The sequence below is a fragment of the Falco naumanni genome, chromosome 2, assembly GCF_017639655.2.
Source record: "Falco naumanni isolate bFalNau1 chromosome 2, bFalNau1.pat, whole genome shotgun sequence".
Taxonomy (NCBI): Eukaryota; Metazoa; Chordata; class Aves; order Falconiformes; family Falconidae; genus Falco; species Falco naumanni.
In genome coordinates this window covers 71331421-71351826 of record NC_054055.1, presented here as the reverse complement: position 1 = coordinate 71351826, position 20406 = coordinate 71331421, and the positions used below count along the sequence as shown (strand labels likewise).

At 42.1% G+C, this 20406-nt stretch overlaps 1 protein-coding gene across 1 annotated transcript in view; it reads right to left on the bottom strand.

Annotated features, from left to right (window-relative positions):
* CRACDL (CRACD like) overlaps window positions 1-17957 on the bottom strand; it is a 28209-nt gene extending 10252 nt beyond the window's left edge. The window contains exons 1-7 of the mRNA XM_040584765.1: window positions 17887-17957; window positions 16757-16922; window positions 13693-13828; window positions 13167-13331; window positions 12469-12537; window positions 9064-9294; window positions 5279-6893 (exon numbers count right to left, since the gene is read on the bottom strand). Coding sequence (XP_040440699.1) covers window positions 5279-6893; window positions 9064-9294; window positions 12469-12537; window positions 13167-13331; window positions 13693-13828; window positions 16757-16922; window positions 17887-17953 — 2449 coding nt within the window. The 5' untranslated portion in view covers window positions 17954-17957. The remainder of the gene's footprint in view (window positions 1-5278; window positions 6894-9063; window positions 9295-12468; window positions 12538-13166; window positions 13332-13692; window positions 13829-16756; window positions 16923-17886) is intronic.
* Window positions 17958-20406: the final 2449 nt, after the last annotated feature.

Below are 20406 nucleotides of genomic sequence, written 5' to 3'. Positions count from 1 at the left end.
ATTCTTCAGTTTTTATTACAACATGTTATTTTAGACAATATGCTATTCAACTCATTACTTAATAACTTCAAGAGCTAATAAAGGATATTGCTGGCAGCAATTTGTCTCTTGTTTGCTCACAGTTTTAACCTCGTGATTGCATCTTTCCTTGGGTTTCCTGGGAGCTGGCTTGGCCTCAGGCTTTTTAAAAGACAAGTGAGCCCATTCTTCCCCTTGGGATAAGTCACCAACAATGGGAAGATACCAGGTCAGAGCTTGTCAAGCCGTCAAACCACTCTGTGCATAATGTCACCGAGGATTAAAACTAGCATTTAATGTAGGCTGCTGAGGTGTTCTGCTGCTGCTTGAACCCACACCCAGAGGCTGCTGAAGCCCTCCCCTCGCGTCTTTCCCACAGCCACCAAACACACAGGGACAGTCACAAGACCAGCTGCCCTGTCTGCGTTCTTCATCACTTCCACAGCTTCCCGACTGGCCGCTGAGGATAATCCCCAAAGCCAAGTGAACCACAGCCACCTTCCCAACTCCCTCCCACAGAGCAGAACCACCTGCGCTCTGACAGCGGCAGGGCTGCCTGCCTCAGCGGTCCCCGAGGAGGGGAGCTTCCCTGCTGGAGCCCTATGAGGGGGTACGCCGGTATATGTTCCCTTCAGTATCTTACTAAAGCAGCTGGCTTTTATTTTTCTCAGAGATGAAATTTCCTCTGCCTACATATTGTGCAAATGAATGTGTACGCTTCTCATTGATCGTTTAATATTATCCTGTAATGTGTGTCAGATTGGTTGTGTGAACAATAAGATGAAGATAAAACATCAATCTTAATGTAAAAAAGGAGATCTATGATTTATTGTGCATTGGTTTATACACACACAGAGAAAGTGAAAAAGAAATACATACCTATTTCTGTCTATTGACAGACAGATATACTCAGTGTATTCAAGCTTACCTGGGGGTGTGTGTGCTGCTTACATGAATAACCACAGCAAAGACATAAACGTAACACTGAGATTTAGGGATTGATTTTTTTTTTCTTTACAGACATGGCCTCAGATATTGTACCCGTTTTCTTTAAATCTAAAATCCTTTGTGTGCACAAAATATAGCAGAGGCTGTTTGTAACATTTTAATCTCACGCCTGAAAATTAACATCTTATGCCTGCAAGGACTGCAAAGAGTGGTTACTCTTGCCGTACATCTGTGCAGGTGAAAGGTCAGAGTCAGAACGTTAGAGCCTTTCGAAAGTCATACCTCTAACAGCAAGCAAAGCTAACTTGTGAATTCCCTCTGTATTTTAAAAGCAAACATACTCAAAACTAATCCAAACAACTTTACACAGGGAGATAACACCTCCTATATACAACAGTGTCATTGTTTTATAACACAGCTTATGCATGTGTATTTAATTCCACACGGTTGTATCTTTGCTCATTTATAGAACACCAGTTATTTTAAGAAGGGCTTTACAAACGCATATGGCATTTAGTATATCCTGGCCTACATATTTCCCTTTGTTTATTAAAACACGACACGCATTCGTGTCAGTGTACACACCCAATTCCTTAATCTCAGACAAAGCTATTCTAAAAGATTTACTAGGTATTTCCAACATTTCTTTCTTCCCTAAGGCGCTCTGCGAGGCATTTGACTTTTGGCTAGATCTATACCGCTGATGCCAGGAGAGTCTTTTTACACAAGAAACTGCTATGTTTGCATCAATGTCTATTTTGCTGCAAGAAAACAGCCATGTCGCGGAATAGCCTGACACAACCCAAAAAGAAACTTCTTTTGGGGAAAAAAAAAAAAAAAAAAGAAAAAAAAAAAAAGAAGAAAGACAGCTTTCTTTTCAGCTGTAGCCAGGACAGCATTAAAGCAATGTCCTTTTTATGTAGAGAGAAACAATTTTCTTGTCATTTCAGAGCCTCTATTTGCCAGACAATACACACCAATTTCATTCACTGTTAAGTTCACCCCCCCTCCCTGAGCTCCATTTGTCTGTTAGAGCATGTCTCGCTACTACAGCTCCTCAGTCACTGACTTTTCCATATCTTAATATGCACATTCACACGGGTATTGCTTATGGTTTTGCTCTTGTAATAACCTGTTAGCATATGTTAATTGTTCCTGCCCTTTATATAGCAAAGTGTATCGACCCCAAACAACACAGCTCAAACTTTTAGTTCTTGCAAAGGCTTGTGCCTTTAGCTCCAGAAACTTAACAATTACTCCTCCTGGGGTGACTAATTTCACACAGCCATTAAAGACCCACCTTGCAGCCTGACAGAGGCCAAGCGATCCCCTGCTAGTTCCCCAGAAAACTGTGGAGAGCAGGAGCGCTGCTTTTGCCCAGGGTGGTAAACCAGCATCCCACCAGCCCTCCTGTTGCCTTTGGTATCAGAAGAACTGAAAAGCTAAAAATGGAACTGAATGAACCAAATTGTTCCTGCTCACCCCATGACGCAGCAAACTTCACTTTTTTGAGATGAGTGTACGTGAGAAGGGAACTGCACCTCCTTACATCACCATTTCACAGCTTGTCTTCGTGTTCAGCACAGGGATTTCCTAACACACAGTGGGAATAAACTCCCTGACAGCATAACGTGTCTCCCGATGGTGACCACAGCTCTTCAACAGGGCTGATAAACTCAAGGACTAGAAGAGGGCTGGGTGCAAGCATTAAGGGCACTTGGATGGAAAAAAAAAGAAGTGGGTGCCCCAGCAGATCAGGGGGCCAGAGATGGCTGGTAAGCCACGCAATCCGCGAAGGACCATGCCGATCATCCTTATCAGATTTCTCTTGCTTGCCGTTGCAACCCATGCTCCTGACTCACTGGGCTGAGGCAAACATTTCAAAGAGCTTAAAATGATGCTTGGGCAGGGGCACTGCCCTGCTAAGCCCTCATTGTATCCCATGGCTCTCCTGTGTCTCGTGGAGGGGTGTCACTTCTGGGGTCCCTGTGCAAATTCCCCCAGCAAGGCTGGTGTGGCGCCAGGGCAATCAGAGGAGATGGGCACAACTCGTTCACTTGCGACTTCAAGCAGCCAGCTCAGGCTGATGTGGCAGCTTAGCGCAAGGAGGTGCTTGGTCAGATGTCTAAGGAGAAAGGTCTGCAGTGGGGTAGGAAAGACCTCAGGTCAGTTTGGAGCAGACTGCTTTGAATTTAGAATTAAACTCCTTCTGAGTCTTGGCATGCCTACATATCAGAACCCATCACCAAGCAATTCAAAGCTGGAAATACATGGAAAACCGTAGCAGCTTTGCTTAAGGTGATAGAGTAAGATCAGTGGGGCAGTAGATAAGGATGAAGACTAATGACCATCACAGACCAATCTCAACCACCATGTTAAACAACCCCAGGCCGTACGGATTTCGCTTAATACTGTCAGGTGGAGAGGAACACGTCCGAACAGGGCTCCTCAACCTGCAGCCCCAAGTTCAAATTCCAGGTGTGTGCATCCTTGCCAGGGGGATTGGGGCATGGCTCTCACCCACAGACCCTATTTTGCAGAGGACAGTCCTGAGCCTGGGGGCAGGAGCCTCCTTCATCTTAGGGCTGAGGACCCAGAGGAGAAGTCTGGAGAAGAAACATGCTCCCTGGCTCCATTTCTACCCCTTCTCCTTTCTCCAGCGCTCACTGCCGCTGCAGGGACCCTGGGACTCAGCAAAAGGTATGGGAAAAAATGCTGTGTGCAGGAGCACTCAGCAAAAGGTATGGGAAAAAATGCTGTGTGCAGGTACTCTGGCTGCTTTCCTCTGTCCTCTGCCAGACCAACCCTACCATGCCAGGTCTCCTCCTCACTTGTTCCCAGTATGACCCTCCCCAAAATCTCAGTCAATCAGAGATTTGAGTGTCATTACAAATAATCAACTACTCCTCAGGGTAGGGCAGAGGGGAAAATGCCTTTAAAGGGAGTGCTGGGTTTATACAAAGGGAGAGTCTCTTGCCCATGGGGTGTGAGGATGCCCTGGCTGGATGGCCATGGGAGCCTCGTCTGGTCGTGGAGGCCAGGACCTGATGAATTCCCTCCTACATGGCTGCTGGGAGAGCAGGAAACAGTAAACATGGTCAGAGCCTTGAAAAAACACGTGCAATGCTGCAGCAGACGACAAATGGAATCAGCTGTCACCCAGGGGATCAGCAGGTTGCCTCTGGGGCCAGAAAGAGGCTTTTGTCACCCTACAGGACAACCGGCCTGCTATGTCTTGAGGTCTTCTTCTGGCTTGGTGTTTGTCCACTCAGAAACTCAGAGACTGACCCCAACCAGAGAAAAGCAACCAGAGAGGAAGGAGCTCTGCAATAGCACAAAGAAACCTTTTCATTTGCTTAGTCAGCATCCCCTCCTCACATTCTTAACATCAAACCCATGACCAGACAGCTTCAGGGCAGGGAAGAAGTTTCTTCCACATATCAGAAGACCTAGAAGTTATTTTACCCTCTCTTGGCTGTTCTCCGAAGTGAAGAGCAGAGGTTTCCTTCTAGAATTGCTTAAGCATGCCTCACCTAACTTGTTTACTGTCACTGCAAAGACCTCAGACAGCGGTGCCACTTTTTGTTCTCTGCCTGTAACCCACAATATATTAGTCTCCAGAGGACTGCTTTCTTTTTTTTTTTAACTCTAACCCAATTATATGATACAGACAACGTGGTGAAATTTAACAACCTTCAGTAGACATGATCTTACAATCTCTCTTGGCTTTAAACTCCCAAGAATCTGCAGGGTAGTTAATTTTTGTTTTTAAACAAGGAATGAGTAATAATAAAGATGGATAGATGAATAAGTAAAGCTCACAGGCGATAATAAATAAATGGCACGTTGATCATGCCATGCAGTTATTGGTATTTCTGCCTCAATGCCATGGTGAAAAAGAAGGTCTAGAGGTCTGAGTCAGCAGGACACTGCACTTAATATGTGCTCCTGGCTTTTGAATTGCCATACAGCAGCACTAAAGGGGGTCATTTAGTGCCTTGATAAGTCTGTTTCACAATACTTGCTAATGCACTTTATTTTCTGAGTGTCACTTTGAACATCCTTTAAACAATGCCCTGAAATGCAAAAATCCCAGGCAAAAATATCTTATTCTGTCTGCTGCTTCTTCCCTGCTGTCCTTCTGATAATATTTTCAGCAAGGGAGAATCAGGGAGCCACATCACTGAAGGCAGAGCCATCAGCTCACGCTCACCAGTGTCGTGATGACACGACAGGCCTCCCTCACGCTCTCTCAGAACTAAGGTCATTCCTTGCGAGTGAAGGTAACTTGATAAAGTTTTGGGAGTCTTACCAGGCACTTTACAAGGATGTGACTTTTTCTCCAAGTCTCTATCTTCATTCCTGGATTCAGGAGAGTGAATATCTTTGTCCTGCTTCTCCTTGTTTGCAGCAGTATTTGGAACGGTTATGTTTTGCAAGGCTGGCTTTCTGGGCAACGGAGGTTTGCTACTAAGCTGTTCAGAGGACTTCGCTTTGGGTTTGATCTTTTCATTTAAAGAACCACCAATATTTATATCGGCTGTTTTTTTGATCTGTGCCTTATCACCTTTTGGAAAGGAAGCCAATCCTTCATTTTCTAAATTAAACTCTGCACTGTATCTTTTAATCCCTTTTGATTCTGGTGACGAGTTCTCTCGATATTTCAAAGACAGTGAGGTGGATCTGAGTTTCACTTGGAAAGGACTTGCATCTTCACAGCTTAGCTGACTCTGAGAAACCACCAAAGAATCGCCTGGCACTGGCACCGCATCAACAGCCAGAGAAACAAAGCCAGCCAAAATTTCTGTAGGTCGCCCTGTGTTCTCAGAGTCAGACTCTGGCAGCAAAGTCTGCTTTTTGTTGCTATTTTTTTCCTCCTCCAGATCTGATCCCTTCTGCAAGTCTTCTTTCCACTTCGCATTTTTCGAGGAGACTTTTTCTTTGGACAGGAGGAATCTGGTATTTAATGGGCTTCCCAGCTCTGATCTTTCTGGGAAGTGTAGGCTTCTGGTCCTTGGTCTCTCCCGTGCAGAGGAAACAGAAAATTTTCTCAGGGCATGGAGTTCACTGGCTGCTTTTTCAGCTTTCTTCTCCAAAAGTTCCTCCTTGTGGATCAGTGACTGACTGTTCTCCTTACCAGAAGCAGCTGCCCCTTGTGCAGTCTTTGTTTTGTCTAGAAAGCAGGAAGCAGATGATCCCATCCCTGTTGAGGAAGCAGGATGTGAAACATGGAACGAGTCTGCGGGCTGAAAAGGACCTATGGAAAGTTGCTTGCTGGATTCTGACAACAGAGCAACCTCTTTCTTTGCCTCTTTATTACAGGGCATTTCCACAGGTACTTGATCATCCGTCTGTATATTTTCTCCAGAGCCTTCCAAGCAAATAATACTATTCTTACTAACTGAAATATCTTCTTCGGATGGTATTTTATGTACTGAAAACACGGTAGGAGGCTCCTTATTTTCTTCATTTAAAATATCGATTGACACGTTGCTCATATCCCCAGACAACAGAACCAGTGTTTCTGAGGAATCTTTTTGCTTTTGTACTTCTCTGTCTGGACTGGAGTAGGAAGAAGTTGTGGAGTCTTTGCCTTCGAACACCATCGAGGACTCAGGCTTCACACACGTTGCTTCCAGTGCTGGCTGGCAGCCCTCCGGTTTATTCTCTGGTAGCAGGGCTTCCTGTACAACAGCAGGCTCAGAAGCAGGCTGAGTCATCACTGGTCTCAAAGCAGGGGGAAAGTCCTCAGGCATTCTGGGCTTCGGCCAGGAAGCCACATCCTGCGCTGCAGCTGTGCCACATGGCAGTTCTTGATTGCTGGGTTTGAATACAGCATCTGGCAAGTCTGTCTGTATCTCCTTTTCATCATCCTCTTCTTCTTCTGGGGTACAGCTCAAATCAGTCAGAGATTCAGACTGGGTCCTCTGTAAGAAAGAAATTCAGAAAGCCCCATCACCATGTACAGATTCACTTTTTTTCTTACTCATTACAGTTAAGAACTTACAGAGGAAAGCAATACTTGCCACCAATACTGAGCTTGCTGTTTTCTTAACCTACATAATGGATGCTTTTTTATCTAAGCAGATCCTGGAATAATGTATTTAATGAACATAAAAGCAATGAGTGATGCGTCTTTCTGCACAACTAGTGCTTTCATGCCTTTGTAGATGGGAAGTTCATCAAAACAATGGCCATTGGACTGTCCTTGGCACTTGATTCCCCAGAGCATACTGGCTATGTTGTGTTGCTCTTAGGCAAAAAGCAGCACTTGAAAGAGAAAAATCTGTCCCTTTGTATTTTGCTACTCCATACTAGCATTAAAAATAAAACAACCCATTCTTCCTAAAGTATGACTCTGAAGAAGGAACGGTACATAGAAGGAAGGGCAAAAGCCTAACAAATCCACCCGGTTATGACACTCTATGCCAGCTGAGTATTTACCCCCATATGGCAGTCTTCTGTCTAATCCCACTGCCATACAGCACTACAACCTTGCCTCCTTTGTGTGAAAGTCTTCTGTTTCTTTCGAGAGTTAGACGATTTGATAAAAGTTTATAAATGCATATGTAGTTATCTGTGAGGTCTTATGATTCAGCTTCAGGTAGGGGCTGGAAAAATATACAGGATTATTTGAAAGCACATTATTAAGCTGCTGAATATGCCTTTTCATATGGTGCCTGCATTAGCTCATGGATTCACTGTGGTTTGTTGGGTAAATACATATTTTGGAGGTAGGCCCTAATTCTAAGAACACAAAACTTGCACTCTGAAGACACTTTTAAGGTTCTTCCAACTTCTTGTTTTGCAAGTGCAATTGCAAAGACAGAGATGCAATGCCACCTGCGTTCACAATCCACATACACAGGAACATAAAAGCAGAAGAAACATTTAGCCAGAAGCAAGGTGCACAGGCAGAGTTGGGGAGGAAAATATTAAAAATTGCATTATCAAAAGATGTGAACACTCTGCATGGAAAAACAGGAGTGCCCGGTCACCTGGCAGTTTACAGGCAGACTGGACAAAGCAATTGCATTTCAGTAACAATGTTACAATGGAAGAGAAGGTTTGATCAGTAGTTATTGCTTTGTATGCTTTTCTAAATAAGTGGCCTCACCATTGTGTTGCTCACAGTGGTGCTCTAACGAGCTCAAAGATCGCTCACCAATTTTTTACAATACAGAATATCAGCTAAGTAATATTTAGACACAGAAGGAATAATATTCCTGGTGATAAGCAAGCCAATTTAATGGCTTTAATGTATCTAAAACATTGAAAGAAACCACAAACGATAAAGTGCAAATACAGTAGTAAGAGCTGGAAACTTTAGTTCTAAAAACAGGAGGGAAAGAGGAAAAGATAAGCCATGCCCTCCATAAGATATTACAAAGAATCAGATAAATGGTGTTTTAAAAGGATGGTTTAAAAAGCAATAGCTTTTTAAATAGTATACAATTTTTAATAGGTTTTTTTAATTGTGTGCACCTTTTTTTTTTGTTTTCTGTGGAGACTTATTGTAAGTCTCAGTAGTGTACATAAAGGGTTTACAAGTTTTGGGGCAGGGAGAGGTCTGAATTCAGAACAGTCCTAATGTACAGAAACTGGCTCAAATTAATAGGTCACAACTTATTCTTTCTGTACTTTTTGAAAATATAAGTCCAATTATATTTGGAAAGTTAAAACAGCTCCACGAATTGCCTCTCAAAGACTCAAGATGTTACAGGATCCTACAGACTAGGAAAAGTACACAAGTTGATCATCACACTTTCTTAAAAGATTTTTTAAGTAAGTAATGAAGCAGTCAGCCCCAACTTCTGCATCACAAACAAGACACTAAATTGTATTGCGTGGTAAATTTAAGAAGTAATTGTTACATAAACTGCTGCATCAAGAATTCACAAGTAAACTCGTAATATTTAATCTGTTCCACATGTCTACTCCAGATACATAGCCTCATCAAATAACAGCTATTAAAACCCAATGAAATATCCATGTCACGATCTGGCTTTCCTTATCATATCTGAGTTTGAAATACAAAGTCCAGTAAGAAATTCCTAGTTTTGTGTCAAAGGTGACACTGTTTATTTTCACAAGTACCTGAGAAAATCTTCTTATTTTACTGGATCTCTGGTTCCGGGGTTTTATTAAAAGCTTATGTTTAGCAGCAGAATTATCCAGGCAAGAGGAAAGCTCAGGTGGAGAGTCAAAATCAACTCCAGGTGAGATGGCACTGTCAGATATCTGGGGAGCTCCAGTTCCGGCACTTCCATGCCTAGGGAACAGCTGATCGTCTGTAAAGTGAGATCTAGAAGAAGAACCCAATGTAACCTGGAAAAAAAAATAATTCCCAAACAAAGAATCAAACAAAGAAATAAAGACACAAAAATAACAATTCTACAAATAAAAGCCCATGTTTATTGGCACTTTAAGGTTGCCTCTTTTCCTTTTCTGCATCTCTTTAAAATGCATTGCATTTCCTAATGCTGCATGTGGACTAGCGGTGTTAGCAGTTCTGCATGTTCAGCTGCTTGAATATCGTGGTACACTGCCCAATGGGAAGGACTAAGTCACATTTAACTAGAAGATCTAAAGCACACAAATACATGGCCAGCATGTTTTAGAAGAAAGATTTGCAAAGAGTACTCGGTTACAGAACCCAAAGGGCCAATATCTTTTCTGGGTCTGTCCTCCAGCATCTGTGTCTAGGCTCCCACCCACAGTTAGGCTGGATGGCAGCACCTCTAGCTTCCTACATGTCATCAGGTCCCTTCCAACTCTACAATACCCTCCTAAAGACAAGAGAATCAAACATCAGTGGCATGACAGTTAAGTCAGTTTGTGTTTTTTCCTCATGCATTTGTATCTGCAAAATAACCAGGGAGTTTACCTGAAATGTAAAATTTCATTTGTAGACTACCCTGGGGAAGGAAATTATGGACAATTCCTACTAGAGGCCAATAACCCATCCAGAAACAACTTCTGAATGCTGCAAGGGGTGCAATACTTTGTTGAAGCTGAAATCCAGCTTGCCTGTGCACTTCACCAGAAACTACCCTAGTCCCAGGCCTGATGCGAAAACAAGACTGAAAAAATACTCTAAAAAGGGTTCTTCATGTCTCTCAGATTCAGTTTTTGTAAACAGACAAAGTAATATTTCCAAATTATCTGTCATGGCATTAACATCACCCCGACAACTTGTGACAGCACTCCCTTTGTAGGCTTGAAATTCCCGTTAATTTCATTAGAGGACCTTTCCTCCTTTGTCATGCTGCCGCCTTCTTTCTGCTTCTTTCTCTGGAAATGGTATGTTACTGAGGGGATTGGATGGGAGAGTGGGGTAGTGTTCCGTTTTATTTAGGGAGGCAAAAAGCATCAGCATTTTCTGCAAGTAGAATTCTGCATTATTCACTGCAGCCAAAAGATACTCCGTAGCGTAGTGAGGGCCCGCTACAGCTTCCCCAATGGCCAGGGGAAAACTCCCATTGATTTTAATGGAGGCAGGATCCACAGTTTCCAATCATGCTTTCTATTTAAGAAAAAAAAAGTAGCTTAGCCATGCTGAATAATGGATGCTGTCATTAATTTTCACTCTACAATACCTGCGGTCTAGTACTTAAACATGACTAATGTTCAACAAACGGTACGTGGCTGCATTATACATTAGCACCTACAGTGAATAATTTGACATTTCAGCTCCACGATAAAGACGCGGCACATGTTCTCTTTCAAGGCACGTCATTATTTGCCTGCCTTTCTTCTGGCTTCTGCTTTTCCTCGAGAACTTCGCGTGTCTTCCCATTGGCAACGCTCAGTGTCGGCCGTTACACTGGGAAATCAAGAATCTGGTTTGTTACTGAAATTTCAGCAGCCTGAGTGAATGCCAGCTCTGAGCCACTGCAGAATTTGCCTGCCCTGCGAAGTCTGGCTCTGGCAAAGCCTGCTGGAGGAGGGGATGGCTGGCAGATCCCTTTCTCCAAATCTCACGTACACATGGCTCAGTTCTCCTTCAGCTGGTTGTGCTGGGCGGCACAAGGAGTGGTGCCATGAGGGAGCCCCATCCCCAAAGCCCAGGTAGGATAGTCACAATCCTTTTCTCCCTTCTTCGATCCAGGAAAGCTTCCAAGACACAGCAAGGTGTCACTGCTGCCCAAAACATCAGGGTTGCATGGTGCAAAACTCCTCAGCCCTGTGAGCTGGTCTCCTGTGACTTCTAGAAGCAGGGCTAATCTCTCCAAAATGCCAGGCAGTAGACGCCGCAGACTGGGAGGAAAGCTTTCTGATGGGGATACTTCCTGGCTGCACCATGAAGCTGGACTGGGATGAAGAGAGCTCTGAGCTAAATGATGGGGCACGTGGAAAAAGCTGAGCAACTGCACAGTCACCACCACGTCTCAGGAGTCAGCAAGTGAGTCAGAGAGTGATGTTAATGGAACAACAGGGAGACATAAATCCTCCTTTAGCAAATATGCATCCGGACTGAACAAATTTACAGCGAGTCTGTTTTCAAGAAATACCTTCTTCATGTGTTGTGTTGTTTTTCTTGAAAAATACTAAAAGTTTCACTGCATAGAAGCAGTTTTTCAAACAGCTTCATGTGGAATCTTGCAAGTGTGGCCAGAAATCTTTGCTGAGCCCTGCTGCAGCTGGTCTTGAAATACATTTTGCATAATTACCACGGAAGAGTCAGCTCAGGACTAGCTTCTCTATTTCCTTTCTGCAATTCCCCTCCACCCCTCCTCCTATTTCTAGAAAACGCTTTTCCCTTTACCCCCTGTGTTGTTTCCACCATGACTCCAGCTGCGGACAACTAAAAGGACCTCTTCAGAGCCCTTCAAAACCGCCCTTTAATCAGCCAGAACTGCTGGCTGCTGATTGAAACAAGCCATCTATTTGCCTGTACTCGAGTCCTGAAAACATCACTTCAGCAAAATTCACAGACAGAACCCGACTGAAGGCTGAACCTCAGACTCCCAAGCAGCAATGCCAGCCACTATCCTCAGGCAAACACTTTCTGTATCAGTGCGAGGTAACTTTGTACTTAAAGCAAGGGTCTGGGCAGATTTCAGAGGATCTACATTTTGTTCGCAGCTCCTCAGCAAGCTTCCTCCCTTTACCCTATGCATGTAACCCAAGCAGCCTTTACTGCAATTTCCCATCTTTAAAAAAACAGGGATACTGTTTCAGTGTCAAAATCTGGTTGGTTGTGCTTAGAGATTAAATCACGTCTATAAAGTTTGCTAAAGGATATGAGGTATTCTAGAGGGCTTAATTATTATCATCAGGAGATTACTTGGCATCAGAATTATGTTGATAAATAATGATAACTTTATGTTTGATGGACAGGCATTAAAAAAGCACAGCAAACAGACAGGCATGCAATTACATACATACAAGGTTGTTTTTTGCAGCAGACAGGCAACAAAATAATATTTATGTCTTACATTTCTTTAAAAAACTACTACGCATAATTGCTTGGCCCTTAAGACATTTGGCAGAAGTTACCTGTTCTTCTTCTTCACTGCCTGTTCCAGCTAAACTCAAAGAGCTAAGGTGCTTGTGAGAGTCAGAGAACTGTGGAATGGAATGAGGAAGAGATTCAGTAAAAGATGACAAACGAGGTGGATATACTCACAGAAACGATCTACACAAAGTGCACACAGATACTGACAATGCAAGTTGTTTTTCTCTATAGTCTTAAAGATTAGCAAGGACACTGCAAACATAAAGTGTAAGACATGCAGATAAAGAATGAAATAACGTGTAACAAAACTATCATTTTAAAAGAAAAAACAGTTTCAAATTCTTCTATGTTTCTCTTTCCAGTGACATCCTAGAAAAACATTAAAGAAGCTCTTATCAGGACATTCAAGGGGGAATACAGATTTTTCAGCCTTTTTTTAATGCCTGGTAGCTCTCTGTAGTCCCTAAAAAACCCCCAACATTCCCATGCATGCACACAAGCACATCCTCTTCTTCCTAGTTCTGCATTTTCTGGTATGTTATATTTTAACAGGAACAGGGAATCTAAGTAGCTGTTTACACAGAGAGATAGCATTTTCCCATTTTGAGTAAAGTATTTCTGAATCGTTCAGAGATAAAGTAGTGATACATATAGCAAACCAAATAATTTATTCTACCTTCCACACATAGGTAAAATAAGTCATTAAACACTGATTTTTGTCAACACTAGAACAACTCACTCTTGTTGTTGTGCCTGAATTTAAGTTTTCATTGAGCAAAGACATTTCTGGAGGGCTCCTGGGTAATCCATCATCTTCAGAACTAGTCCCAGCATCCTCTGTTCGCTTTGCATGAAGTCCAAATGGAGGTGGAGGTCCCAATTTCATGGTAGGCTGGAGTTTCAACTTCAGTGTGGCATAAAATACATTAGCATGTGATAGCGATGGAGGTTTCCCCAGTACATCTTTTAGCTCAGGTCAATGAGTTACCTTTATTTTAAATTCACAATTGAATGATCCAGAGCATAGACATCTCACTTTAGATGTTCTCTTAGGGAGCCAAACAACCAACCCATTTTTCAACTATTATTTAAGTAGAACCAAGATATGACACTGCTGTCTAATTAACAAATGCAACATTTAATGTAAGCTGCAGACAGATGCTACTTACTAACCAAATGTTCAACTGCAAGTATTATCCCGAAAAATCAAGCCTGGAAAGACATTCCACCTCTTGCATTTGAAAAAATTATGTTGTGTAAATTACCTGTAAAGCTCTAATCCGATCAGAAACATTTTCTTGAGAAAACACTCTTACTGGCCTTGCAGGCTCTTGCCCAGTCTCAGGGATGAAAATGCTATCATGTGACAAAGCTCTGCTTCCCATAATGCCTTTATGTATCCTAGAATAATATAATGAATGAGTGAAAATATACAGATTTTTTTTCCCAGTTCTCTTACTCTTAACTCAGGTGGTGTGTTGAACGTGGAGTGGGACATAGCTTTGCCAACGTGTATTACACACAAGATTCCAGACTTCTCCATGAATACAATACAGTCATTCAGGCTAATCTAGGTAACACCTTCTAAAACCAAACAAAAATTTGCAGATGCTGTTATCTGTCACGTTAACAAACTGAATCAAAGTTAAAGACACTTTAACCCCAGCAACTGAATTATATCTTACGGAAAAGCTACTGCCCCTTGGCTGGAAGCCAGCAGCTGGGTGGCATGACATTGTCGCAGGCAAGCCCACGTGCAAAATGAAGGCAGTTCACATAAATGAGCCTGTACCTGAGATGGACACTAACTTCTTGCTAATGTAACAATGCGTCTTGCAAATGACTGACCATTACCATAGAAAGACTAAGTACTTTTTACTATTTAGGCAGGGTACAGCATTTAATGTATTTCTGCCGTACAGGTCATTAACAATAACATTTCAGGCAATACAGTTCTCTCAGAATAATTTGCATAAATCCTTACAAAGTCCTGTGCTGTATATCAAGATGCTTGGGAGTTTCTCTTATGGGCCTGGGGGACACATTTTTCATGGAGACTCTTTGTGGACTAGTGAAAGGAAGCAGGTGATGCTTTATGGGTAGCTTCTCTCATAGTCTGTCTCCTACTTTTGATGCATGCAGTATGTAACTTTCTTTGCAAATGTTACACATGGGGCATGAACACCTTGTTTCCTCATGGGGATGGTACAGGAGACCCATGGACAGACAGCTAGGGGCTAGGGGGTCTCTTGTGCTCATTTTCCTCAGCATATTCCTCAGCTCAGCTCATAGCCTAACTAAGTAGGGACCAGAAACGTGTGTACATGGCATTTCTTCTAGGTTTCCCTTCTTTTAAATTTTTTAAGTAAGACAGCTATGAAATGTCAAACCAGAGTACAGAGCACAGAATTGCTTGGGCTCATGTAACTATCAAGTTAGCAGACATTCTACAGAAAAAAAAAAAAAAAAAAAAAAAAAAAGGAGAACTGTGTATTTTTGGATCTTAGATACTGTCACGGGCACATTCAGGAACATAAACAAACATTGCAGAAAGTAACATTTTCCTCGTAATGGCTGCTATAAATATATTTGATAAAACAATAACAGGAAAAAGTTGATCCGTATTTCTGCTGCAGAAGGAAGGAAAGCCTGCTGCTTCTGCTTAATGCATTAGAGACATTAGAAGAACAATTTATCTAAGTGAAAATGTGATCTCTGCAATGCATCCAAGGTCAGACAGATCTATACCAATTTGAAAAGTAACTGCCAGCCAGGGCTACAATGGCTGCTCCACACACCAACATTTTACAAAGACTGCAGCGGTGGCCAGATAAGCGGTGTTGTCACATGTGCACATTTATCCCGGCGTGCTACCCTTGCTTTCTCTTTCTAGCAGACACATACCTCCCGAATGCGTAGCGGAGGTACCCTAGATGTCTGCTCAGATTATGAGTGCTCAAATTAATTTTCCTTCTATTTAAGGAATATCCTGGTCTCTGTCTGTCTGAACAAATATTAAGAAACAAAAATGTAACGACCCTGCAAGTCATGGCAGAGGAACATGGCCAAACCAGCCAAAGATTGTACCCACTTGGATATGGCCTTGTTGAGTTGTACACAAGGGAAAGAAAAACTGACCATCCATGCCTTCGAAATACGTTGTCGAACAACAACACCACTACAGCCCACTGTTAGACCTGATGCTGGCAGCCAGGAACTTCTGGGGCTTCAAGCTGGACTAATATTAATGTTGCCAATGCCAGAAAAGACACACAAAAAAATTGTTAATCATTTCTTTTGGTGATTTGGCGCTGCCTGGTGGCCGCGTGGTATAACGCCGTTTTAGCTGGCCGGGACGGTGTGCCTTTCCCCTCCCTCGGCCCAGCAGCATCTCCTGCTTGAGGACCAGGAGGCTTGTTCTGATAGACACAACATTCGACCATGCAAGGACTTGCTTTTTAGGCAGCCAAGGGGCTCTTCAGCCCACCTCTCCATCCAGGAACACATCTGAACTTTAGTCTGGGTTTCTCATGGTTACCTTTCAGTAGTGGGTAACATTTTTAGCAGTGCCTGAACGAAGACAGGATTTTCAGAGGCAGACAAATAACACAGGCTGGGATGCACCTGGTCTAGCTTCAGACATTAAACCACAGGTATCTGCATCAGAGCTGGTCACCCCTGGCTCCTGTTTACATTCTGCGCAGAGAAATAAGCACTTCTGGAGCCTGGTTCAGCTGAACAACTTCAGACATCTACACAAGAATGATATACGCTTTCTTAGTAAAGTCAGCTTCTCTTTGCTGATTATAAAAGGCAGCCAGTGACTAACTCAGATGCAGACATTTGTCCTCTGGTCAGACGAACCCCATGCATACAGAGGAAATAAAGGCTTCACAGCCTCTGGTTCCTACTGATTTCAATTGCAGTCAACCCCTTATCCCTCCCTTGCTTTCAAAACCTTGTGTAAATGGTAGGGCACCTAAATTTCTTTAACAGTCCTTAGGAATTACATCTTAGGGGCATAAGACAATCCCGGTAAGATATAAGATAAGTACCTAATTCATTCTTGAAGATGGAAATTACATTGTTTTGAAACAATAACCCAAGGCTTATTTATGATTAACTGAAAGCTTTTTTAGTTATTATTTCTCGCTGCACTCCATCCAATTCCCTTGCATCTGCCATTTTAATCTGTACTTTTCTGAAAAAGGCAACTGTTTGAGAATGCAGCATTGTGAACAAAAGGAGGAGGCAATTTTGGGGTATCTTTAATCTACAAACATTGTAGCAGTTCTGTATTTGTTTACCAGCCAGAGTCCAAAGACTTACTCAAGTTCATCTTCAGAATCATAATTAACATGCATGTTGTGAGAGGCTGCAACATCACTTGTTGACTGGAATAACTTCAGACTGCTGCTCCCAGAAGATGATGTCTCTTTCCTTTTCTTTTTACCAAAAAACTTTTTGAAAGATTTGAACTTTGATTTTTTCTTTCCTAAGTGAAGAAAAAAAGTGAAGTAAAAAAGATGCAACCAGCAGCATGTGTGAATTGTTGAACAATAATAGTTCTTCCATAATTTCTGCGTAAGTGGATTTTTTTCCTGGAAAATGCCACACTGTCTCCTCTTGCATTAATGTCTTTCAAGACTATATTGATAGCATGAAATTACTATTACCTTGGAGAATGGACTGTAATGTTTATGATACATAAGAAATAACCTATAGTGTAAAATCTTTCCTAATAGAGTTTCTACTTGCCTCTTGAGATAATTAGACTGTGAAGAAAAACTTTGGTATTAACAGCCTGGGATACAGAGAAGAAATTACAGCTTGGAAACCCACTGCCTTTGTTCAGCAAGCTAAACAGTGATGATAAGGATTGTGTTTCCAAAACCAATTTAAATGTAGAAAAGGCTTACACAGGTGGAATACACAGTGTTGGGAGACTAATGCTTTAAAATGTGAATTTTATAATACATCCCAGAATATTCTGAATGCTAATTACAAGATGTGATGGATCACAAAGTATTAAACCAGAAATCAAGCAATAATCTTGAAAAGCAATGCTAGTCTGCTCAGTGAGGAAAACCTAAGTTGGGATCAGCTGCAAGCTCTGTGAAGGAAATTTCTTAAAATGACTCAGCATTTTGCACAAGGCATCCCAACAACTGGTACCTGCCCCATACAGGTTGGCATGACAGCACTGCGAGGCATCCCTGTCAGGATTTCACTTATTGTTGGATTTTGTTGGGTAGAAAAGTTAAGTTGGTCACAAGATGCCACAAAAAATCTTATTTCAAGCCTCTGAAAATGTCTAAATATAACAGCTCTTGGAGAGAGGAAGAGAGAAGGGGAGAATGCATTCTCTAAACAAACATTCACTTCTATGATACAGCAAAGACATTGAAGCTCAAGAAGTCACAGCACTTTTCATTCACTGAGAAAGGGAGCAATTCTACCTGAATTGTCCTCTCCATCTCCTTCAGTCTCTCGCATCTTAGGGTCCATTATCCTTGAGGAACTCATGTGAGAATCACTAAAGGAGGTATTAAAAGTGTCAGTCATACCAACAAAATAACAGTACTTCGCTATATATGTGTATACATACATACAGGCAAGTTACCTGTATGTATATAAAAATAAAAACATAAAATATTATGTGTATGCTTTTATATATAAATGCATAGACAATAGATGTCTAAATATATGTATTGTATCTATACATAAATATACATAAAATAAAAAACAAAAATCCCATAGGATGAAGCTTATTAGGCTAAGGTATAGTAAGTCCCATAGAATATTCCCACTTTCGTAAGGCAATAGTATGTTCTGGTTTAGTTGACCAGCTAACCTCTCCTGACTGAAAACTGAGTTTGACAAGATTCTCAAGTGCTTCTAAAAGCACATATCGGAGGAGGTGGGCTTCTTTGGCTCTCCCTCTCTGTGCCTACTCAGGACCACAGATAAAATGTCTTTGTGACAATTACAGCACTTGGGTAACATGTACAAGTAGTATTAGTAGAGAACTGCATCTTGTTTTCCTTTTATTTATGTACAATTTGAAGTATTCTACAGATCGTAGTTTTTCTTCTTTTTTAAGCAACTTGTGAAAAGGTAACAACTCTTCTTATTCCTTTGTTCATATAGACAACAGGAAAATACAAGTAAAAATAAACCAATTTATTTTCTTCTTCTCTTCTTTGCTTTTTGGAAGCAAAATATCACTTTGCTTATTAAGATTCCTAAATTAAAAAACATTTTCAAAATTGTATATATCCCAAGCCTGAGGACAGAGTATCTGTAATTTAAAATGCATTTCCAGAGCAGTAGTCTGTGCTCTTCTTTTCTTCATCTGGAGAACCATCATTTCACTGTCAAGGTTGAATAAACTCATGGGTGCCATTGACTGGATAGTGAGTTAAATGCTGCAGAGTAACAGTTTGGGCTGTGAAGGTGACAGATGCTCACATCACAACCTGGACGGGAGGCTGAGTACACTGTGGCTAATGTGCTCCCCTGAAGTACCAGCGGACTAAAGTAACAAGGCTCATAATAATTTCCAAGAGTTAGCAAAATGGAAATGAAACTTTTATTACTGAAGTCTAAACCACAACACATCTCCTGAACCATCAGCAATTGAGCTGGGCTGTGATGCAGCAAAGGCACCTCTACTGCTCAGCATCTCTGGGGCTCCCCCACCAGCTGGACCCCCAGGCTGGTTGTAAAAGACCCCCTGCCACTATCCATTGGGAAAACAAATCAAAGTTAAACACAAACACAAGGGTGAGCAACTTCTGGCCAAGGGCATTTGGCTTATATAGGGAGAAATATTTAGGAATAGGCCCTAGAAAAGAACAGACATGGATGATACATATATTTTTAAAGTAAATGCCCGCTGGGAGGTGACAGAGAAATATGTATTGTGGGCTGTGGTGTATCTAGTCAATTATTAAACAGGCTCGACGTGTCTCAGATTCAGACCGTTGTGTTGCAATAGCAATGGCAGGAGTGCAGATCAATACCTTTAAAGCCTCAGCTGTTATATGCATGCCCTGTAGCATCTACACGCTACACGCATCCAGAGGTGGGATCCTACAGTCTTTATATAAATTATGGATGCCATAACTCAGATACCCAGCTGTGTCTCACTGGCATAGCTCTGCTGCATCCAGCTGCACTCAGGTGAGAGTACTTTTTTTTCATCTAAATGTTCATATGCCATACTTCACTAGTTCTGAAGTTCAAAGCCACTGAGGGATAAATACCCATGCAATGGAAATGTTAGTTTGAAACATGCAAGCAAGTATAAACACATTCCCTCTGGCAAAATTCAAGTATTTCTGACAAACCAGAACTGTTTTGTTGTCCCATCCCAAACCTTAGCAACCTATTTTCTAGAGAATAAAAGCAATTAAAAAAATTTAGCACCACCACACTGTCAGAGAAAAATTGTGTGACTGATTTGTGACATCTGAGGTCACAAAAAGTGTTTCCACCGGGTGTGTCAAACATTTGGGGACAGCACTATGTGAACAGGGGTGCAGCATACATCTCCTCACTTAGGGGAAACAGAAGGGCATGAACCCCGGTGAGTTCTCTCCTTGCCAGCTGTGCATCTTGTAGCAAGGTTCTCACTCCCCTTCTGACCTCAGCCATTCTACAGGTCTGGAACATTCTTGCTATTTTCTAAGGTTATTTTAAGAAGCAGTGTGTCTTTCCAAAAAATGCCCAAGCCCTGGGGAAGGCAGCCCACCACTGCTGTGCTTTTGGAGACGTCTTTTGCAAGGGCGCAGCATAGGGCGCAGGGCTGGAGCTCCAGCTTGTGAGAACAAGCCAGGTCCTTGGCCAGCGTGGTACGACTTGGTATACTACTTACATAGAACTGGTTTAGAGTAACTTGCTTAATGTTAGTAGCTACATTTGCTGAGGCCTTAGGCCACAAGCTGTGAACCTTCACCTAGGTATGCTGAACTTTT